This window comes from Battus philenor, unplaced genomic scaffold (genome assembly GCF_028537555.1).
Source record: "Battus philenor isolate CCGP_79_NKW_IND1 unplaced genomic scaffold, ilBatPhil1.0.hap1 SCAF_9, whole genome shotgun sequence".
Lineage (NCBI taxonomy): Eukaryota > Metazoa > Arthropoda > Insecta > Lepidoptera > Papilionidae > Battus > Battus philenor.
In genome coordinates this window covers 12561934-12582425 of record NW_027181759.1, presented here as the reverse complement: position 1 = coordinate 12582425, position 20492 = coordinate 12561934, and the positions used below count along the sequence as shown (strand labels likewise).

General features: G+C 31.3%; 5 protein-coding genes across 6 annotated transcripts; 3 read left to right on the top strand and 2 right to left on the bottom strand.

Moving 5' to 3' along the window:
- Nucleotides 1–2938: 2938 nt before the first annotated feature.
- LOC137932170 (ribosome biogenesis regulatory protein homolog) lies at nucleotides 2939–6922 on the bottom strand. The gene is made up of 5 exons (XM_068775761.1): nucleotides 6682–6922; nucleotides 5932–6210; nucleotides 4956–5175; nucleotides 3687–3949; nucleotides 2939–3127 (listed from the first exon to the last, which is right to left on the bottom strand). The coding sequence occupies exons 1-5, from the start codon at nucleotides 6828–6830 to the stop codon at nucleotides 2977–2979; spliced, it is 1062 nt and encodes a 353-aa protein (XP_068631862.1). The 5' UTR covers nucleotides 6831–6922; the 3' UTR covers nucleotides 2939–2976.
- A 1117-nt stretch (nucleotides 6923–8039) lies between these two features.
- LOC137932430 (INO80 complex subunit C) lies at nucleotides 8040–9192 on the top strand. The gene is made up of 2 exons (XM_068776044.1): nucleotides 8040–8268; nucleotides 8815–9192. The coding sequence occupies exons 1-2, from the start codon at nucleotides 8121–8123 to the stop codon at nucleotides 9012–9014; spliced, it is 348 nt and encodes a 115-aa protein (XP_068632145.1). The 5' UTR covers nucleotides 8040–8120; the 3' UTR covers nucleotides 9015–9192.
- A 683-nt stretch (nucleotides 9193–9875) lies between these two features.
- Nucleotides 9876–11324, top strand: U3-55K (U3 small nuclear riboprotein factor 55K). Its single transcript, XM_068775836.1, has one exon. The coding sequence runs from the start codon at nucleotides 9968–9970 to the stop codon at nucleotides 11315–11317; it is 1350 nt and encodes a 449-aa protein (XP_068631937.1). The 5' UTR covers nucleotides 9876–9967; the 3' UTR covers nucleotides 11318–11324.
- Nucleotides 11325–13846: 2522 nt separating this feature from the next.
- SC35 (SR family splicing factor SC35) lies at nucleotides 13847–18088 on the bottom strand. 2 transcript variants are annotated; one of them, XR_011109079.1, is made up of 5 exons: nucleotides 17765–18088; nucleotides 17536–17676; nucleotides 15740–15922; nucleotides 14860–14928; nucleotides 13847–14128 (listed from the first exon to the last, which is right to left on the bottom strand). XR_011109079.1 is itself a non-coding variant. In XM_068775535.1 (4 exons), the coding sequence occupies exons 1-3, from the start codon at nucleotides 17944–17946 to the stop codon at nucleotides 15748–15750; spliced, it is 498 nt and encodes a 165-aa protein (XP_068631636.1). In that variant the 5' UTR covers nucleotides 17947–18088; the 3' UTR covers nucleotides 13847–14928; nucleotides 15740–15747. The 2 variants fall into 2 exon arrangements, 1 of the variants encoding a protein (XP_068631636.1); XM_068775535.1 differs by having other exon boundaries at nucleotides 13847–14928.
- Nucleotides 18089–18774: 686 nt separating this feature from the next.
- LOC137932457 (protein CFAP276) lies at nucleotides 18775–20304 on the top strand. The gene is made up of 3 exons (XM_068776077.1): nucleotides 18775–18956; nucleotides 19194–19362; nucleotides 20132–20304. Exons 1-3 carry the CDS (start codon nucleotides 18775–18777, stop codon nucleotides 20270–20272), a joined length of 492 nt encoding a protein of 163 aa, XP_068632178.1. The 3' UTR covers nucleotides 20273–20304.
- The last annotated feature ends 188 nt before the right edge of the window (nucleotides 20305–20492 follow it).

Sequence of the window (20492 nt, the reverse complement as noted above, 5' to 3'; positions counted from 1 at the left end):
GCTCCAGAGCCAATAAAGTTGCAGGTGAGCAGGCCCGGAGAAGCTCCAACATGGTTATTTACGACCCGGAGGTCCTCATCCCTCTACCAATGGGTAAAGCCAGATCTCATATCGGAGTGTATTAAGAAGTCATCACAGTAAGCAATGGACGAGCCATGAGTGCCGACAAGAAAAGAGACAATGTCTTCCATAAGCTGCCAGCTCTCTAACACCCTGCTCTAGCTGTCGCGACTCCTATTTCGCCTGGTGGCAGGGTTCTTAATCGGTCATTATTTCTTCAATAAACTTCTGTTTACATAAGGTGTTATGGACAGTCCTCTATGCAGGGCGTGCCTGAAAGAGGACTAGATTGCTTCCCACGCACTACTTCGGTGTGGAGGGGTAGCACCCTACAGGACTACCCATCTCTCCTCCTCTCTTTTCCATCACCAGCGATATCAAGGGTTTACTCAGATTACTCTTGGGTTGGCTTTGGTAAGGCCAGTCTCTACGTAAAATGAGCACGGTGCCGATTCGTTGAGGAAACCAGCCCGCAGCGACAAGACAGTGGGGTGGGACAGGAGAAAAACATAATTTTATTGATTTAAATAAAATCATTATTGTTGCAGAAAGAGGTCCACAGGTCTGGTACTAATCTATTTTTTATCACTCGCACCAAGTTTTGCTCTGTCCGATGAATATAGCATCGTAGAAATCACTTCATAATACAGGGTGATAGATAGCAGTTTACAATACTTTTATTTTCTAATTGCCAAATGGAATAATAACGTTTTACAATTTAAAAATTGTCTATTATATATGTTATATGTATTGTTTATTATTGTTATGTAAGCCATCCAATGAACTTCAAACCATTTATTAGATAGACTTCAAGTACAATTGTCAGATATATCAACCAAATCATATCTATATTAGATGACATACTATTTATTTTTATCCTAAATAACTGCTGATAAGTAATAAAGTATTTCAAATATAAATATTGGCATATTTACCTAAAAATATTTTTGTAAGAATTTGTGGAGTTGACTTCAATAATTTAAATTAAAGAAACTGTTGGGCAAAAGCAGGTGTGACTTACCTGATAATTTGTCTCATTTGTCCACTTACATCTGATTATTGACATACCTCATATTCTTTGTATATTAAGTTATTCAACTTTAGGTAAATATGTAGTCGAATAATCTCTAGTTCAATCCAATTAACGACTTATTTAATTTAAAAACGAGATATTCGTATCAAATAATAAATGAATGTTTTTACTGTTTATTAGTTAATGTTAAAATGATTGACTTCTTAAAATAAGTGGAAAAATGATAGTCTCATTATATTTTTATGGATACTATTTTTCTAACTTCGTTGTAAGTTAAGTATTGTAGTGAATAATCATTGTAGCGAAATTACTTATTGTCGGGTCGTAGTGCTTACGCGGAATTAGCAATATTAATAATAATCAAGACAATGTTATTGTGACATCAAACGTAAATATTGTTTAGAGGTTAACCTGCGACTGTATAAACATTTCACAAAGGCTGCCAAGGTTGTGCGTAGAATTTAGAAGCACATAAATTGTATTTTAAAATTTGACAAATTTGTTACTCTTGCTTAAAAAAGCAAAATTCAGAGGTTTTTTTTAATTTATCAAGCTGGCAACACGGACATAGTACTTCTGATGTTGCATGTTTATTTTTTTTAAATATGTAGTTTATAAAACTCAACATATACATATGATATATATGCTTACAAATGAAATATCATACATACGATGAACATTGAATATATGCAAAAAAAGATATTAATTTAAATGTATTTTATATATCATGTCAATATTTTACTCAGCATTATGTTTGATCTCACAGTAACATTTTAAACTAAAGTTAAGCAAGTAATAATCATAATTGTAGACGCTTCCAATTTAGCTTTATAGCTATTTATAGATAGAAGGGTTCGTAAGTTAAGCTGTAGTATTTAGATGTTCTGATTATACAGTATTATTACTAACCCATTCCAAAATTGTCTTAGAGAATAGTAGTTGTTATCTTAATAGAAAGATACTGGTTAATACGTAGTGTATAAAAAAGGTTGCACGTGACATATAGTAGATATTGCCAATAGAACTTTAGGTCATGTATTTTTAAAATCATTAGATCATAGCTCGAACTATGTTATTGTTACAGCTTTAAACAAATATTTTATGAATATGTAATTGAATATTAAATATTTACAGTGAGTAAAATATTCATGTACAGTTAAGTAGAAAATTAAAATGTGCAATAAAGTATAGTAAAGACAAATGTTTCTTTCATTGTGTATAATACCGTGAATTATTAAAGATTGTTATAAAACACAGCTGCACGTCACAACAAATATGAAAACCTTATTCTTTAAATCTTAAAAATTCATTAAGTAAATGAGGCATCATGCTCAATTGATGATTAATAATGTCTATTATAAAACATTTCCACAGTAACTTAATAATAGTCAATAGTAGTTGTAAAAAATTGCATATGGCAATACTGATTATAAGGTTAAATTATTTTAACACCTTACGTTATTTTATTGTTATACAAAAATTTATCTTTAGAATAATTTGAAACAATATATTTATTGGAAGTCGAATAAGACATTATAAACCGATAATTACATATCATTTTATAATCTCGACTTTCACTTCAAATGGTTTTATCCATTATCAATAGAAGATAAATTGCCAAAAAAACTCTACCAACATGACAAAGTTGACTAGACATTTATGGACACCTTTACAAAAGGGTTACCATACTCCTTTTTAAAATTGCTATGTTATAGTATATATAGTAAAACAGTTGTCGTCGAACTATATCACATGTATTGTTATGACTGCTCCCTACAATCCTAGATTATGGAAACCTATAGACAAAAGTTATGTAAATAAATAGAGAACACAGATTATTTTACATAAGACATATTTATTATTGGTTAATTATTATTTTAGTATTATCTCCTCTTTCGGCCAGGAGTCTTTTTATTAGGATTCCTTTGCCCTTTACCAGCTTTAGGTTTCTTTGCTGTGAAATTTGTTGCATTACCTCCTTTGCCCTTGCGTTTTCCTTTTCCTGGTTTACCAGATTTCTTTTCTTCAGACCTTCTGAAATTGGAAAATATTAACATGAAATTGTGTGAATTATGTTCTTTTGGGGCCTAAAACTTTCTAAAATGTTTCTCATATATAAAATGTCACAATCAAAAATCTATTATTTTTTTTAAATATCAGTACTCTCTAATCAAATGGTCCAAATTTAAAAATATTGTAAGTCAATGGCTGCACCGCGACATAACATTGTACGTAATATTAGAAATATAACTGAAAAGGAATGATGTAAAGATCTCAATTTACAATAGTTGTTTAAAATATAATTTCACCCGAGAAATGAAATACTGTAATATAATTCCAACCAAATCAATTTTTAAATATTGTACAATAAATACGCTTACAAAGGAAAAAACGATGCTTGTATACTTTTATTCTCAAGGAATTATTATTACACATTAGTAATGTTGTTGAGTGACTGTTTTTTTTCTGCACTACATTGCAAAAGTACTCATTAAGTTTTCATGAAGTCAGTCACCTAATTTTGTCAGCAAAATTGAAGTCTGTAGATGAACTGTAACTTGATGCACTGTAATAATCACATAATATTACTTACTGTATTTGTTCATTGTGTATATGTCTGGCAACAGCCTTGTCCATGTCAATTTTTGGTCTCTTATTCAATATTCTATCTATAAGATTCAAATTGTTTTGTTTCTCTGCCTGTGGCGTAGGTATTGGTGCTTTCCGTTTCCTTTCTTTACCAGGTATGAGTTCATGGATTCCTTTACCACGCGCCTCTTTTTCTTTAGGCAATTTATCTTGAAATTTACCAAGAGATGCTGTTGAAGCTTTTGCAACCACAGCAGCAGTTGCAAGCTGTAAATATTTATGAATCAAAATAATGCATAATAATAATTTTATAACAATATAACTTGTCACAAAAATTTGACAAATGTGGATTGACATTTAGTGGAAATACTACACTACTGTGCGCGGCTTCACAAATCCTGGATCCACAGGTGTAAGCAAATTCAGGGGTTGGTAATCTGTAACTTAAGAGCCACTTGTGGCTCCTTAAATGTGAAGTGGCACTTTAATCTTATACACACTTAAAACAATAATTATCCAGTTTTTGCTAGATTCTTCTCAGTAGGATAAACATTCTATACTTGGCAGTAGTCCATGTATAAAAACCCATATAAATTTATGTTACTGTGAAAATATCAATGTCTTAACTCTTTGAAAATGCTTAGCAAGGCTAATACTATTATCTTATTAAAAAAACATTTTCAAATGTTCTTGTTAATCAATAACAATGATTATATTTATTTCTCTCAATCTTTCAATTGTTTGTTATTGAACAAGTTAGTCCTATAAGTAAATGTTTGTTTTATTTAAACAATAAGTGATTACCTATTAATGTCACATAAATAAATTTGTGTGAAAATAATAAATTGTTGTGAAAAAACACTACTTACATATGAATAAATAGAAATTTTTTTAAGACAAAGAAACTTTATTTTTGTAAGTAATTTAACTGTTGGCAGCATACATTTTTAGGGCCCTTTTAAAACTAAAGTTTTGTAAATTGTAATATTTAACCCTTACGAATCAAAAGGCTGTGACATGTGTGTCTTGTGCCTCATTATTCTTTGGGCATCTGCCCATAAAACCTGAGAACTTGGTGATTTCACTGTTTGATAAAATACATAAGTAACATAGATTCCTAAGGGATCCATGAAGAAGTCTAGATTAAACACCTTTAGTAGTGTCCTATCTTAAACAAAGTAGTGTTGTAAGTGCCAATGAGCACAAAGAATTTATGCTGGACAAAAACCAGGCTAACACCCTAAAGGTTCATTATGATATTTAAAAATGTTACCTGTGTGGCACTGGCTTTGTCAGAGGTGACGGGTACTCCCACCCTCGGTATTTTTACTTTCTTTGCCCTTGCTATATTCTTTAGTCTCTGCAATTCATTCTTGGCCACTTTTTCGGATTTTTCACTTGCTTTCTTTTCATACATATCTGTCATTGGATCAACATGCTGAGGTACCTCTATGAGCCAATTCTTCTCCTTCTCTGCTGCAGCTCTCTTGAACCTAGAAAGATGTTAATATTTTTATTTAAATAGATATTCCTTTACAAAATTACGATTATTAATTTTTTAATGAGACTTTAATTACAATGTGGTAGTAACCACAGATAACAAAATTATATTTTTAAACAGCATCATAAAAACAACACTGCAAATGTCCATTTTTTAGGAGATATAATTATAATAAATTAATTAGAATTGACTTCTAGAAATTAGATTAATAATGTTTATAAATTATTAATAAGACATTGCACCAAAAGTCAATTGACTATCTTTATGATTTGCGCTGCTATGAGAATCAATTGACTGTATGTATGAGTTATTGGCCCTGGATATATATTAATTTTTGTAATAAAAAGTAAAGTGATGAAAAATTATACATCATTAGCTATTGAAGAATTAATATAAAAAAAAACAAATATATTCTTAAAAAACTAAGTAAGAAAAGGACCAATATTTAGCCACTTCCGCACATGCAGTGGTAGTTGTGCAATGAAATGCACCGCCCACCAGCCCGCTGATAAATGTGCATACGGCAAACAATGCGAATCACACAACCGCCGCCATCAAATAACTCAACACATGTTTCACCACTCCACGGGGCATCTTCAGGAGCTATGTCACACCAAGTGAAACACGCACGACTACCACTGCATGTGTGGAAGTGGCTAAATATTGGTCCTTTTCTTACTTAGGATGGACTTCTGCGAAGTAACGCCTGATTCCATTAAATTCTTAAAAAACTGAAATAACTGCTTACCCAAACAAAGGTACCCATTTTTGTAACTGTTCATCCCATTGTGCTCTGTCTTTTTTCTTCTTTGTAATACCCTTAGACTTTGCAAATTCTTGCCATTTAGTTAAAGGCTTCGGTTTCGGAACAGGTTTTGAGCGAGGCAATATAGTTTTAGGTGCCGGTAGCTTTACTACTATCGCTTCATCTACTCTTTCAGTAGGCAGTTCCCAAACTTTATTTAAAAGTAACTGCACATTGTCTCTTGTTAATGCTTGTAAGTAATTATCTCTTGCTTTATCTGATCTATAAAAATAACACAAACTTGTTTTTACAATATAAAACAGATTGAATGATTATTGGTGGTAAAAGTTTTTAAGAGACGAACAAACAGCTTATTCGCTGTTGTTTATTGTATGGTATACCATGTCACAAAATAATGTAATAGTAAAAAAGTTATTTAAAAATTCTGAATAATACATATTAAAGTTAATTATTTTACTACATATGCCTGCAATCTTTGTAATAGAAAAAATGTTACACAGAGTAATAATTAGAAATAAGTTTAAATCTTAAAAGCTTCTTTTGCTAACAAATGATCTACATATTCACCATACTAGCAAATTTAGTACTAAAATGCTAAGTGACAAAATTTATATTTATAATGCGTTATCACTGTAAAAGCAAATAAATAATATAAAAAGCGTTTATTACATCTTTTATAATCATACAAAAGCTTAAATTTTTATTTTTGTAGATTAGTACGAAGTTACTTACTGCAATGCTTTCACGTCTAAATCATTTGTGTCGAAAGCGAGCAGAGTACCAATATCAAATTCGACATCTAAATGTTTCTCAACCGTTATCGGCTTGTATTTTTCAGCTTTCTTTTGCTCCCGTTCGAGTATTTCATTAACTATATCCATTTTCTTTGATAACGCCACAACAACTTAACCTAAATCTCTCTCATTGACAGTTATAAAAATATTGCACATTTACAATTACTTTTGACAACCACGTGTTTTCAGTATAAAACTTTGTAAAGATTATATATTACTTCTAAGGTTTTTACTACACAATAATTATAGATACCATATACAGTATACTATAACTAGTACCGTCAATATTTCGTGTATCAAAATTTCAAATGTAATTTGAATAAAATAACATACAAGTTACAACTTTACATAAAATATTTTAAGACATTCTTCTGTAGAGGAAAGTTTAGAAAAAGCTATTAACTTTATTTAGTTCTAGCGTTTGGCCCTTTCGTTACAATAAATAAAAATATATTTTTACATGCTTATTGTTATCACGAGGCTTCAAAAGCTGAAGCTTAATAATAAGAATCGTAACTTACAATTTCTACATTGGAGTAAAATACAAGTTAAAAAGTACATGAGTAACAATTACCACTATTGTTCACAATTGGTGTAACATAATAAGGAAACTTTGGGACTCAATAATTTAATAGGAAAATTCCTTTCGCCAAATAGAGGCCACACAAGAACGAATTTTTTGAAATACTACCCCAAAGAAAGGTTGAAAGACATTAAGCTTGCAGAGCGGGTGAAAGCAAGTTATATATAATTGTATAATTTCAGCCTTAAAACGTCCACTGCTGGACATAGGCTTTCTCCCTAGATTTGCAATAAGACGGCTTGCAGCGACTTTCGACGATCTTTTTAAGGTCATCTTGTGGGTGGACGTCCTTCTTTAATTTGAAATACTTTTAAATATTTATAAAAATGATTTGTAAAGATAGAGCCTAGAGATCTAGTAAATTGTAAGCTGGCCTAGCGTTTAGGATATAAAAGATTAGCATATGTAAATGGACATTTTTTGATTTGATTTTGATTTTTGACATGAATGATTTAGAATTGATTGTATCCAGCTTAAATTATCTTTAATCGTAAATATTAGGTTAATGCATGAAACTTTTTGATTTGAAGAGAAATCTTATAAAAGATGTCAATTATTTTACTTTAAATAGAATACTCATATTATACAGATAAATAAAATATTTATTTCATGATGTAGTTATTGTTATCTGTGATATATTTTAAGTTGCAGTGACTTATGTCACTTCTATTCAAAGAACTTTATTTTTGAAAGAGTACTAATAATAAAAAAAATAATTTTACTGTAATAAAGCTTTGTGTTTGAAAGCTTTATTTCAGTATATAATAATTAAGTGATAAAAATAATTAGATACTATGATAACTGACAGTGAAAAAAGTCACTGTTTTAAAGTAGAAAATAAGTTTCTAGTTAAAAGTGGATGCAAGAAAAGGATGTGGAGATCGCTAAAACAAATATTAACTGCTGAAAGATCTTTACCTTGGCAAAATGATGCGGTATTGTGTAAGGGTGGTTTATGTTATTTATTTTTAAAAATAGTTAGTTCCAGTTAATTTAAAAAAGCGACTTTACTTTCCGGTCCCTCTGATATATATATATATATACACACATATATTTATATACATATATATATACACATATATATTTATATATATATATATATAATGTATGTATGTATGTATACACCTTGGCCACAAATTTGGCATGGCATAGGTCTCTCACAAAGATTGCCCCAATGTCTTGCGCTACTTGTATCCAATGTGTCCTAACATTTAATCCTAACATTTCATTGCCCCTATAGCGGAATGATTTCCCGTGAGAAACTTTTTTTTTTCCATTGTATACATGCTCTCTTTTTAGTTAGAATTTAAGAAATCTCTACCCTACTACTCTACCCTAACTCAAGAACACATGTGCAACTGTTGCTTACTTTAGCTATGGTTGATGACAGTTATTAAATTTTTCTGTTTATGTAAAAAATTATGATACAATATTAAAATTTTTTGATATTATTTGATATTATTGTGAGAAAAATATAATATTTTTCAGATTACTCAATAAATGCTCCGCCTACTTTTAAACCAACAAAGAAGTATTCAGACATATCTGGCCTACCAGCACCTTACATAGACCGGCATTCCAAATTATACTATAGTAATGTAGAAGAGTTTACAACAATAAGGAGCTTGCCTATGGATATTACAGCAGGTTACTTACAATTAAGAGGTGCAAATACAATAGTTGGATGAAAAAAAACATCCATGTGATCATAGATCACATAAGACCTACAGTGAATATTTTTTTGCTTTGTTAAAAGTAAAAAAAAGACTTTACTATTGTGATAACTTTTATATTTAGTTCTTACAGACTGAGTTAAACCTTTCGATGATGGATTCAAAAATTGTGTGAACAGTGAAGCTATTTAAAATCCAGTGTTGTAATAATTGTATAGATTTTACAAATAAAATTAATGATTTTTGTGTGTATTTTTTGTTTTATTATACAAACTGTTGCAATAAACATTGGTACAGATTTTATAAATATTTTAAGTTATTAGAAGACTATGAATACTAATACATTTTATGGAAATGTTGTAAATTTCTTGTATTAATCTAACATTATCATTGACCAATTCGCACTTTAACAGAAATAATATCAAATTCGTAATAAAAGCACTTTTAAGAAATGTGTATATGATTAGATTGTTTTACAAGTTATTATTAAGCAGTTTATTTCACAATCAGAGATAGGATAATCAAATGCCAAATAAGACAAAAATAGTTTTTCTCTTGTTATAAATGTAACGTGTTTACTGAGAATTTGCCTATAACAAAAAAAATCACATTAATAGTATAAAAATTATAGAGAGAATAATATTTCTTTAAAAATTGATTGATCAACTTTTCCACATAGTAATTTATGTAGATAAAATAGTATTAATAAAATTACTATGCAAATAGAAATGAGTAACTAATATTAATGTTATTTAAGAACTTGAAGAATATTTAGTTGGAAAATTGTAGTAAATGATTAGTTTATTTTGTTATAATGTTTGGGACAGAATATTTTATCAATTTTGTGGTCTGTTCATTTAAGTTGTCAAAATGACAGGTGCCAATCCAACGTGCTAAATAATACTTTTACTTCTCTGAAACTTATTTATATTGTTTGCTTACTTTTATTTCTTAAAACGTGAATCAAAATGTCCTCGTCATTCTTCTTAAAAGGTAAATCCAGACAAGTGTTCAAAAGAAAAGGCGAGAAAACGAACAAAACCAAACCTAAAAAACAAAACGCTCCTAACCTAGAAAATGGTCAAGAATCGTCTGATAGTGAACTGGATATCAAGAAATTTTCCGATGCAGATGAATCAGAAAGCGACCATGAGACTGCCGAAGAGAAAAAGTTGAGATTGGCAAAGAAATATCTAGAGGAAATTGAGAAGGAGGAAGCTAAAAGGGCGGAGTTGAAGGAGTTGGACGAGGCAATAGAAAAACGTTTACAAAAAGACTATTTGGAACAGAAAGGTAAACTGCGCGTAACTGTTGCTGATAGCTTCTCTGCACCGACGGAAAGTGACTGTAGGCTAATCCGTGCGAAAGAACATAGATTACCTCTAACATGTGTTTGTATCAGTCTGGATGGTCAGTTCGCTTTTACCGGCTGTAAGTCCGGCTGCGTCATTAAATGGGGTATTAAAGAAAAGAGAAAAATGGGTTGCTTATCATTCAAAACCCATTCCAGTTTCATAAAAGGAAGTGTTACATCAATTGCAATATCATCAGATTCTAAGTTCCTTGCAACCTCAGATGAATCATCTTACATAAATATATGGGACCCGCACACAATGAAACATGTACATACATTCAAAGGTCATAAAGACATTGTTACAGGCCTTGTTTTTAGAAGGAATACACATGATTTATACTCTGCCAGTAAGGATAGATCTATTAAAATTTGGTCATTAGACGAGATGGCATATGTGGAGACATTGTTTGGTCATCAATCTCCTATAACTGCAATTGATGCTTTGACAAGAGAGAGAGCGATTTCTGCAGGGAGTAGAGATACAACGGTGCGAATATGGAAGATTGTAGAAGAATCACAACTTATTTTCAATGGACCTGTGGGCAGTTTAGATGAAGTGAAACTTTTGGACGAAGAACATTTTGTATCAGGCAGCGATAATGGATCACTTTGTGTGTGGAGTGTTTTGAAGAAGAAACCTCTGTGTATGGTGACCGAAGCGCACGGGTCAGAGAACAGTGTACCTCGGTGGATTACAAGCTTAGCAACACTTTTAAACTCTGATGTTTTTGCTTCTGGGTCATATGACAATTGTATCAGATTGTGGAAAGTGTATGAAGCATACAGGAAAATAATACCTATGTTCAGTATACAAGCATATGGTTTTATTAATTGTATGCAGTTCACTAAAGATGGCACACAGTTATATGTGGCAGTTGGCCAAGAGCATAAATTTGGTAGATGGTTTAAGCAAAACAATTCTAAGAATGGTTTATTTATAGTTAATTTTACTCTTAAATCTTGAAATTAATAATGACATTGAAAATACATTTTTGAAGTTTTTTTAAAAGATCACCAATAGATGAGTATTTTGTGCATGTAAAGGTATAGAATCAGTCATTCATATGCAGCTTACATTACCAGGGTAACTTAACACATTGTTGACTGTCAATTTTACTGAAAATTTATCTTGTCACTGGCCAGGTATGGTTTTTGTATAAATTTTATGTAACTCTTTCATTTGAGAATGGTGAGATTGATCTACTAAAACCTACTAAAAACTAAATAGAAAAATGAAGGTGTTACCATACTGATAGTTGGATTGACACTCAGTTCAATAGTTGCACCAGGAATATTTACAAAATTCATTCATTCAAGTTTAGTGTTCATTCCACTCTTCTTTCAAATCATTTTTACTATCGGATGCTATAATATTTCGTTTTTGATATTTTGGTGGCCTAATATCAGTCGTTTTTTTCTGATACAATATCATTCTCACAGTTACCACAATTCGATTTATAATTATTCCGATAATCAGATAAAGCATTTGCATTCATAACTACAATCCGTCATTTTTTTTTAAATTATTGAATATGTTTAACTACAAAAGATTTGGCAGCTGATAAGGGAGAGAAACAGTTTATATTATAGTGACCAATGATTGCACTGGATTGTCACTAACAGAAACAATAACAGTGATGCAAAAAAAAAACCATCACAAGTGTATTTGTGGCTGGTCAGCAATGTTCAGCCTTAAAAACAAGTTAACAATTTCTTTTTGTCTGCAGTATCTTGGCTTTAAATTGCAATATATACTTTTTTTTACATTTTACTAAAAGAACTGCTAGAAGTAATACCTCTCAATCCAATATCAAAGTTTCCCATACAAATTTGTTTAAGCTATACATGAAATGGCTCAATAGATGCATTTCCATTTAGTACAGGTTCATGGATGATTAGTGGTATGTGTACAATCAAAATTCTCATGTAAATCTGGAATTACCTAATTCTTTCAGTTTCCCATTGGTACTTTGACAGTACATTTAACCATGGTAACATTTTGATCACTGGTGCAGGTACTTACAACTCCCTTTAGTTTGGTAAAATTCAAACATTATTTTATTTATTACTTCTGAGACAATAGATTTTTAATTAGAATAGAGCATATATTGACAGGCGTGAGCATATATCGATAGACAGGCGACGTTCTTTCTTAGAGAACTTTAGTCTCCAGTTACTTCATGGATCAAATGGTCAGCTAAAACGGTCTACGAAATTTCACACGCAAGAGAATACAATATTGAATAAAATCATTTATTTAAAAACTATACCTCTTCAAGTATTAAACATAGAAAAAAAATATTTGTGTGTTCAAAATTACTAAGAATGGATTTCAATATAGACAGTCCAGGCTATGCAAAACAAGTAGAATTCAAAAATTATTCTCATTATTATATTGACACATTCAAAGGATTAGTGTGAGTAGAGGCCATTGCTCATTTAGTTTTATATCTTCCGCCTGTTGTAATGTTTGGGAAAAATTTTTTATTACCTTATATTATTATTTTAAAGTAGTTGTATGAGAGGCTTCTTGCTAAACCCAATTCCATAATAATGCCTTCAAGTTAATAAAACAAGGTTTATGCTAGGCGCCTGCCACAATGTTATCTTTTAACTTGCAGCATTCATAAATGCTAATAGGGCAAATGTAGATTCTGACAGTTGCAAAAAGCTATTTATATGTAGGTTACTTCATGACAATATTTTTCACAACAGTTGTGCCGTCAACAAAACATCATAATTGTGAAGATGAAATCAGTGATATTGATCAAAGTAAATTCTATAGTAAAATGTACTTTACTGGGTGAAGGGAGTGAAAATAATCTTAAAGCCGCTGATCCAAGTATATAACAGTATTTCATAGAATGTCATTATCACTAATTTAATATTGCTATGTGATATCAATGTATGGCATGCACCAAAGTCCGAATGCGAGTTTAAATCATGACAAAAGTGATATCTAAAAATAAGTTTCAAATGAATATTTTAGTGTAGATAAACTGTTACTACATAAGTGTCGGTAAAAATAGTTTTATGAACTATGGTTAGCACTTATTATTAAATAAAACAAGGTATTTACTATTACTAAATTTATTTATGATAGAAACTACTCCTCCTTCGATGCTAAATCCTTTATCCAGTAGATCTTCGTTCTTGACTTGTAGTTTTATACAAAAGGTTAAGTTGGTTTACTCTCATTGATAACCTTTTCCATAAAACACCTAAAATGCTGAAGATTTCGAAAAACAACGCGAATAATATATGCTTTAAAGGAAGCCTGGGTGTGGTCTAAACATGGGCAGGGAGGGTGATTTCTGCTGTTACCGATAAACCTAGAACGCGCTCATCTGCTAATCACAGCAATCAGCACAGGAAACTGCCACAGCAAACAGGCCAGCGAGCAGCACCGGCCTGCCAAACAAATGCTCGTATTAGTTTGCACCGAGATAGTCCACTGGCTGCCACCTGCTTCTATGATCTTATATATGCTTTGAGTTTACATTTAAAATGACCGGATGATATACAAACAACAATTAAGTTCATTAATTTCAAAATTTCTACATCCACCTAACTCACATGGCTTGCAGTATAGATGTTGTGTTATTGAGGTAGCAACAGCCAAGAGTGCCGTCGTAATGCGTGTCTCGGTTTGTCAATAAGTATAAAAGTTTACTCATAACTTATTCACTGCAACAACAGCAAATCAGCAGTTGTCAGCAATCAGCATAACCCCCCCTTCCCGCAAACAGCTCGCTCTCCCCGCAAACTCCACGCCCTGAGCATACCAACATTTAAGTTAATATTACATCACTTTACACAACATTCTTGAAGTTTATGTTTCCAGCTTCAGTAGCAGGCCCATTTCAATCTTATGTTATAGTCAAGAAAAGTATTATGCCATTAAGAATAATTTGTTCATGGCCTGCTACTAGTTTGGATTTAAGTTTATATGAACTAAAACTATGTAAATAAAAAAAAATGTATTTTAGACTTGGTTAATGGAATTAGTTACCATTTGCAGTTGTGCCATATTATTTCCCAATTAAGCCCACTAATCCTAGGGGTGAACATGATCTTCTTGTGTTTTAGATAATTTACAACCTGAAATAACATCTCACGACCCATTGAGTCATTGGAGTACCAATTAATTACATACACAAACTAGAAACAGTATTTTGAATGATTTCCATTCTTTTACAATAGTATTTTATTATTTTGATTTACATAACGTTGTTCAAAGGAACTCAAAAAAAAAATAATTAAACAATCCTACTGAAAATACTAATGAATGAAGTTCTTTTGTGATTAGCATGTAGTTAGAATTGGCAATCATACATTGATTTGTATTTAAAGAGACAAAAACATTACATACAATCATTACAATACTTCAACTAAATTAAAGAAACTTAAAAACTAAACAAAGACAATTTGTTACAATGAAAATTTGCCGCTATGTCTATCATAGGTAGGTCTGATGGTGCTTAACATAAAGACGGGGTCTAGTACCTTGCTAGAGGCTGCTTGCGTTTTTTATCTTCTCACACTGCACAATAGCTCCCAGCTGATACATTCAACCTGCCAAATAAAAACTAAGTTATTAAACAGAACTTGCAATTGTGAAAACCTGTCTGATATATACATTGATTATAATTTTCATAAATATGTTTAGTTAAATTACATTTTACTAGTTTAATAAACTGTTTCATGAAAAAAGTGTAAAAGCAGAATCATCTGAATTTTATAATAGCAATTGTCAGTAATTATAAAAGCAAAATAAAAAGGAAATTTTCAAAAGGAATTCATAAAAATTGAGTTGTTTCAATAAATTTGGTTAATTAATAAGTAAAACATTTGAAGTTATTGTGTGGCTTCTCAATTTTTTAGGTTGGGTCTGGTTTGTTTGAAATCTGTTACCTACATCCAGTGATCCCCTTGCTAGTATTTTTCTGGTCTTAATAAACAGTCAGGATATATACATGTAATTCAATAAATTTCATCATCATCAAGACATTTCTGCTAGACTAAGGCTTCCTTCATAGATTTTGATTAAGACTAATTCATTGATTTAATTAATTAACATATTGCCCATTAAATTTTCTAATTTGAGCAGACCCTTTAAGGGGAAATTTCTTTATTACTTATGACAAAAATTGAGATGTTTTCACAGAAATAGAGATATTTCATAATCCTCGATTGCAACTGCATTTGGTCCCACTACTCTGATGAAAAACTACAACACTAACAAAGAGACAGTGTATTGCGCCCATTAAAAACAGGTTCTATTGCCTTAGTTGAAGCTGCAGAAAAGTAATCTATAAAGAAACTGCAAGAAAAACTTACATGACATTCAGAGTGTGTCAACAACCAACATTAAAGGATCACTTACCCATGAGCTCAATGGCGGGAGCGGCTGCGCGAGCGACTGCGGCTGCGGGAGCGCCCGCGTGAGCTCTTTGAGTCAGAGCGAGAACGAGAGCGGGAGCGAGAGCGGCTACGCGTGTAAGAGCGACGCCTTGAACGAGAGCGAGACCTGGACCGACGACGCGAACGAGACCGAGAACGTGATACGCTGTAACAGAAATATCACACAGTTATCATATATTTTATGTTAGATATAACAGCTCGGCTGGGTTCTGTTATATGGTTCTTTACAAACAAATACAGTTAATAATTTGTATATGTTGCAATGTCACTGAGCGGGTGTATATCAAGTGCACCAAAAAAAAACTTAATTTTGAGAATTTGTATAGATGGTAACTTAATTATCTAATTTTATTTAACATTTAAAACTAAATAAATAGTTTTCTTAATCCATAATTGTCCCTTAAGACATGTATTTATACATAAATGATTAAAAGCATGAAATGTTTTTTATTGACATTTGTTTGCCATAAATAACTAACAAAACATTATTTTTTTACTTCCTATAAGTGAATAATAAATTATTAATCATGTAAAATAAGAGATGGAGTTTTGTACACTATTTATATTATTTTACATGGATAAATTTAATTGTGCAATAAGTTTCTGTTTCTTTTTATTAATTGTGTATTTTTTTAAATAATGGTGACATTTATTTGAATATAGTTGTAAAGCTTATGAATATGTAATCTCCTGTAATTTAACATTTTTACTATTACATTTAGTATGGAAATGCTCCTAACCATATTTTGTAATACTTAACAATACATTGGTATATATTGCTGTATTATATTTATTTAAACTGATGAAACCAACCAGGTCAACTCTCTTCGTCTTTTTTTAATGCTGGATGGATCTATATATTAACTTGAAGATAAAAATATTCCAAACAATATTTTTACCAATCCTATCAATAATTTTTTTAAATGACATGTTATTGCTATCTATTTCTATTTCATAAGAACATTTAGCAAAAAGAAAATGAATTTTCTCAATTCTCATAGAAGGCCATTGTTCGTTTTAGTACACAGAGAAGTACTGGTTTTAAGCAAAAGCCATCATTCATTGGGTTAGCTGCTAGTTTCGGTGTGTGTTAAGTCTATTCTGGTATATATTTTTATTTCGTCTTTAGCTTGTGTAAGTTCATAAGTTATGATAGTTATTAAGTGAAGCAATTTTATTCTGCTAATTATAGTTAAGAAAAACCTTTGCCTAGTTACAAAAATTAAGAAATGTTTGATCACTAGTGTTAATCATGTAAAAGTATTCTCTTTATTACATAGAGCTTGTTGTTAGCCATGCATGGCTGTTATAACTTTGTTGAATTCAGGGCTCGACGAAGTTACAATAGCCAGGCGAGCTAACATGTAAAAGTATTGTCTTATTTGTTACAAGTTACAAATCACTTTTTCCAAACATTTACCTTATATTATTTCATAAGGTTTTGTTGCCTTCTAAGAACCTTTCACAACAATACTGTAATTTTTTATATACAAAATAACTGTGATTGTGGTATTTTATTTATCTTGTTGTGAAGAATAAATTTAACATGGTAATATGAAAATTGTTAGGAAAGATACCAATATAACATAAAAATAGCATATTCGGCTACAGCATAGAATACATATTATTGCTGTTTATCAGATTAGCGAGAACATTTTAGATTTCAAGAAATGAATCAAAATTTTATCTACCCTCGAATTGGTGATCTAATTATTTTGTATAGAAATTGTCATGTATCTAAAGCAATTGAAACTGTACCTTCGACGACGATCGTAGCGGCTTCTGTATGGCGATGATGGACGGCCGTATCGCGCCATTTGTACACGAAGCTCCCTGCCATCCAACATGCGACCATCTAGCGAATCCAATGCCTCCTCCGCATCGCGTCTGTCGAAGAACCTATAAATAACCCCCAATAAATAACATGTGCCAAAAATTTAGAAGACATAAAAGGGAAGATTAAGGTAAACGGTATTAAGGAATTTACCTCACAAATGCAAATCCTCTACTTTCTCGTGTGTACCGATCTCTGGGAATATATATATCACCAACGTCGCCACACCTCTCGAAAACTCTTCGTAAATCTTCCGGTGTAGTACGATATGTTAAATTGTCTACTTTTAATGAGACCATGCCATCAATACGTGGCGGCGGTCTGCCGTAACTCATTTTGATGGTATTTGTTCCCTTTTATTAACAATTTACGCGGAAAAAGTTTAAGCAGACACGACACTAAAAGTAATCAAGATGGCGTCACTAAAAATTCCACAACGGAAGCTCTAAGTAAGCGTCCGCGTCCTAGCCGTGTGAATCATAGACTAAAAAAGTAGTCCAAGTTGTTCGTGGGCATTATCAACATTAAAATATAATTGGATTTCTACACTTCTTGTTATTGCATTCGATAGTATTTTGTTCGTTGTAAGTTTGTATATTCTATTTAACTTTAAATATAAACTTAAAACATAGTAAAATTAAAAAAAGTTAAGTGTGATTTGCGTAATATTGATTCAGTAAGTAATAGTATCTAATAATTTTAAAAATTAAACTAGTTTTTTTATTAATTACACTACTTTTGTATTTTTGCCATCAATTTTAACGAAAAAATTAATAACTGAGATTTTTAGTAACTTAAATTAAATCGTTACAAATTTATGTCAAGTAGAATATAGTCGTGATTTATGATTGTGATTGGTGCAGTTTTTGAAACTTAAACTCTAACATAAATGTTTTAGTTAATAGTAATAATTCAATGTAACAATACAAAAAGTTTAAACAAAATGCCGAAGTTTTAATCTATGTAGGTGAAACATAAAGAATGTTTTTTTATTAAATTGTAAATAGAAGTGTATGACTATAGTATTAACAATTTAGGTTGCCATGGAACTATATTTGTCATTATAAACATATTAGGAGTTAACGTAATTAATAACATTGTAAAGTTTTAGCTGATTAATGAATAAAATCGAGTAAATTGCCCGTGTTTTTAAGTTAGCGGATATGGCCGGATCATTTCAAGTTAGAAATAAAAAGTTATTACCAGATTTAACTAAAGAAGGATATCTTTCTAAGGAAATAGTGTTATCAACAAAGGAGAAACACGGTGTACCGGCCGGGTCTAGGCTTTTTTCTCATCACACATTAGCGAGTGTAAGGAAATTGAGCTTTTTTCACCCGTTCGCGTGAGTAATATTTTCAGTGAATATCTCACGAAATTATTAAAAATGAACGCCTAATTTAACGTAATTTTTTAAACGTTTCAAATATCTCTAATAAATGCTACAATATATGTTTATAAAACTGTAATGACCATTTTGTTTTAAGATATAAAAATGGCCGATTTATGTATTCTTTCTTTGAAATACATGTATAACATGATTTTGTTCTTGAAAACTGAATATTTAATTATTATTGGTTAGCATCCCAGATGACAGTTTAGACATAGTGTTGGCTTCTACGTACAATCACTCCGATGAACACTTTGCGGACAAGGAAGATCTGTATTTGCAACCTGAAACCATTGGCTGTGAAACTTGGAGAAAACTTAGAAACACCATTGCGAAGCCACCGATCGCCGAAATACCATCAGTAACGCCTTGAATATTAAATGTAGATAGTCGTATATACTTAGAGTTAATCACAGAGGATGTATTTTTAGTGGAGAGATGCAAGAAGTGGTTTGGAATCCTTTTCGATCATTATTATTTTATTTATGAATCATAATGTTTTTCTATTGAATATTATGTAGTAACAATAATTGGGTTAGATTTTAACTTGTTTTTATAATATAAACAGTAATAAAGCAGAGTTTTAGACTCGATACCTGAAACAATTTCGAAAATAGGTCTCAAGCCTTCGTAGGGATCTTTGAATCGGAATGCTAAACCCATATTGAGCCTACGTTGAAATTCTCTCTTGGAATATCTTGGCGCTTCAATCCATCTAGCGCCCGCCTAAGCTTAGAGCAAGCATAAGTCGGTAATCTACCTTAGATAAACTAATAACTTTAATCGTGTTTCTAATAAAATCTCTTGAGCATGGTTTCTATAAAAAGATTAGAATAAGCGCCTTTAAAACAGCACTCAGACAACCAAGTAATATTGTGAATCGACATAAAATTTCACACTCACATTATTTCTATTGAAGCAGGAATTTACACACACCTTTGAATCGGCAATAATTTTTTTAAGATTGTTTGTATATATATATATATCTCTTTATACTATTGATTTTATACTTAAAACTAAGAAAAGTAAAATAATATTTTGATTGTCGGTATTGAAAAAAAATGTATATTTTGAAGTTTATTTATTATCTGTATGGTTACCGGCTTTTTAACTGTTCATTTTAATGTCAGGGTCATCCTATGAAACGTGGCGGTATCACTGAGAGGAAGTCTCCTTTCAGCGTGAAACTGATGAATTCGGGTGTCCATTCCTCGCAGACAAATCCTGGTTACAGCAGGCAGCCAGCCGGCGGTGCCATATTCTTCTACTAATGTTTTTAAATCTGTATGGTGTACATATTCAACAAAATTAAAAAAAATATCTGGGTTTTATTTTTTTTAGTTCGTAGCACCTTGCCACTATTTAGAATGGTTTAGTATCTGCCACAGTATAAGTCACTCCCATATTGCACACTTGGAAATGCACAACGCGCTGAAGAACAACCGTCTTATCTGAAATGTGAGCCATCTTCAAGAAGACGCGCTAAGAATA

Bases quoted from the DNA above. Each gene is read 5' to 3' on its own strand.
- LOC137932170 (XM_068775761.1), bottom strand. From the start codon at position 6,830: ATGGATATAGTTAATGAAATACTCGAACGGGAGCAAAAGAAAGCTGAA. The intron at 5,176-5,931 runs GTAAGCAGTTAT...ACATCTTTCTAG, and splicing joins AAATGGGTACCTTTGTTTGG to GTTCAAGAGAGCTGCAGCAG. The intron at 3,950-4,955 runs GTAACATTTTTA...AAATATTTACAG, and splicing joins ACAAAGCCAGTGCCACACAG to CTTGCAACTGCTGCTGTGGT.
- LOC137932430 (XM_068776044.1), top strand. From the start codon at position 8,121: ATGATAACTGACAGTGAAAAAAGTCACTGTTTTAAAGTAGAAAATAAG. The intron at 8,269-8,814 runs GTAAGGGTGGTT...AATATTTTTCAG, and splicing joins GCAAAATGATGCGGTATTGT to ATTACTCAATAAATGCTCCG.
- U3-55K (XM_068775836.1), top strand. From the start codon at position 9,968: ATGTCCTCGTCATTCTTCTTAAAAGGTAAATCCAGACAAGTGTTCAAA.
- SC35 (XM_068775535.1), bottom strand. From the start codon at position 17,946: ATGAGTTACGGCAGACCGCCGCCACGTATTGATGGCATGGTCTCATTA. The intron at 17,677-17,764 runs GTAAATTCCTTA...GGTTATTTATAG, and splicing joins AGAGGATTTGCATTTGTGAG to GTTCTTCGACAGACGCGATG. The intron at 15,923-17,535 runs GTACAGTTTCAA...TTTCTGTTACAG, and splicing joins CGCTACGATCGTCGTCGAAG to CGTATCACGTTCTCGGTCTC.
- LOC137932457 (XM_068776077.1), top strand. From the start codon at position 18,775: ATGGCCGGATCATTTCAAGTTAGAAATAAAAAGTTATTACCAGATTTA. The intron at 18,957-19,193 runs GTGAGTAATATT...ATTATTGGTTAG, and splicing joins AGCTTTTTTCACCCGTTCGC to CATCCCAGATGACAGTTTAG. The intron at 19,363-20,131 runs GTAACGCCTTGA...TTTTAATGTCAG, and splicing joins CGATCGCCGAAATACCATCA to GGTCATCCTATGAAACGTGG.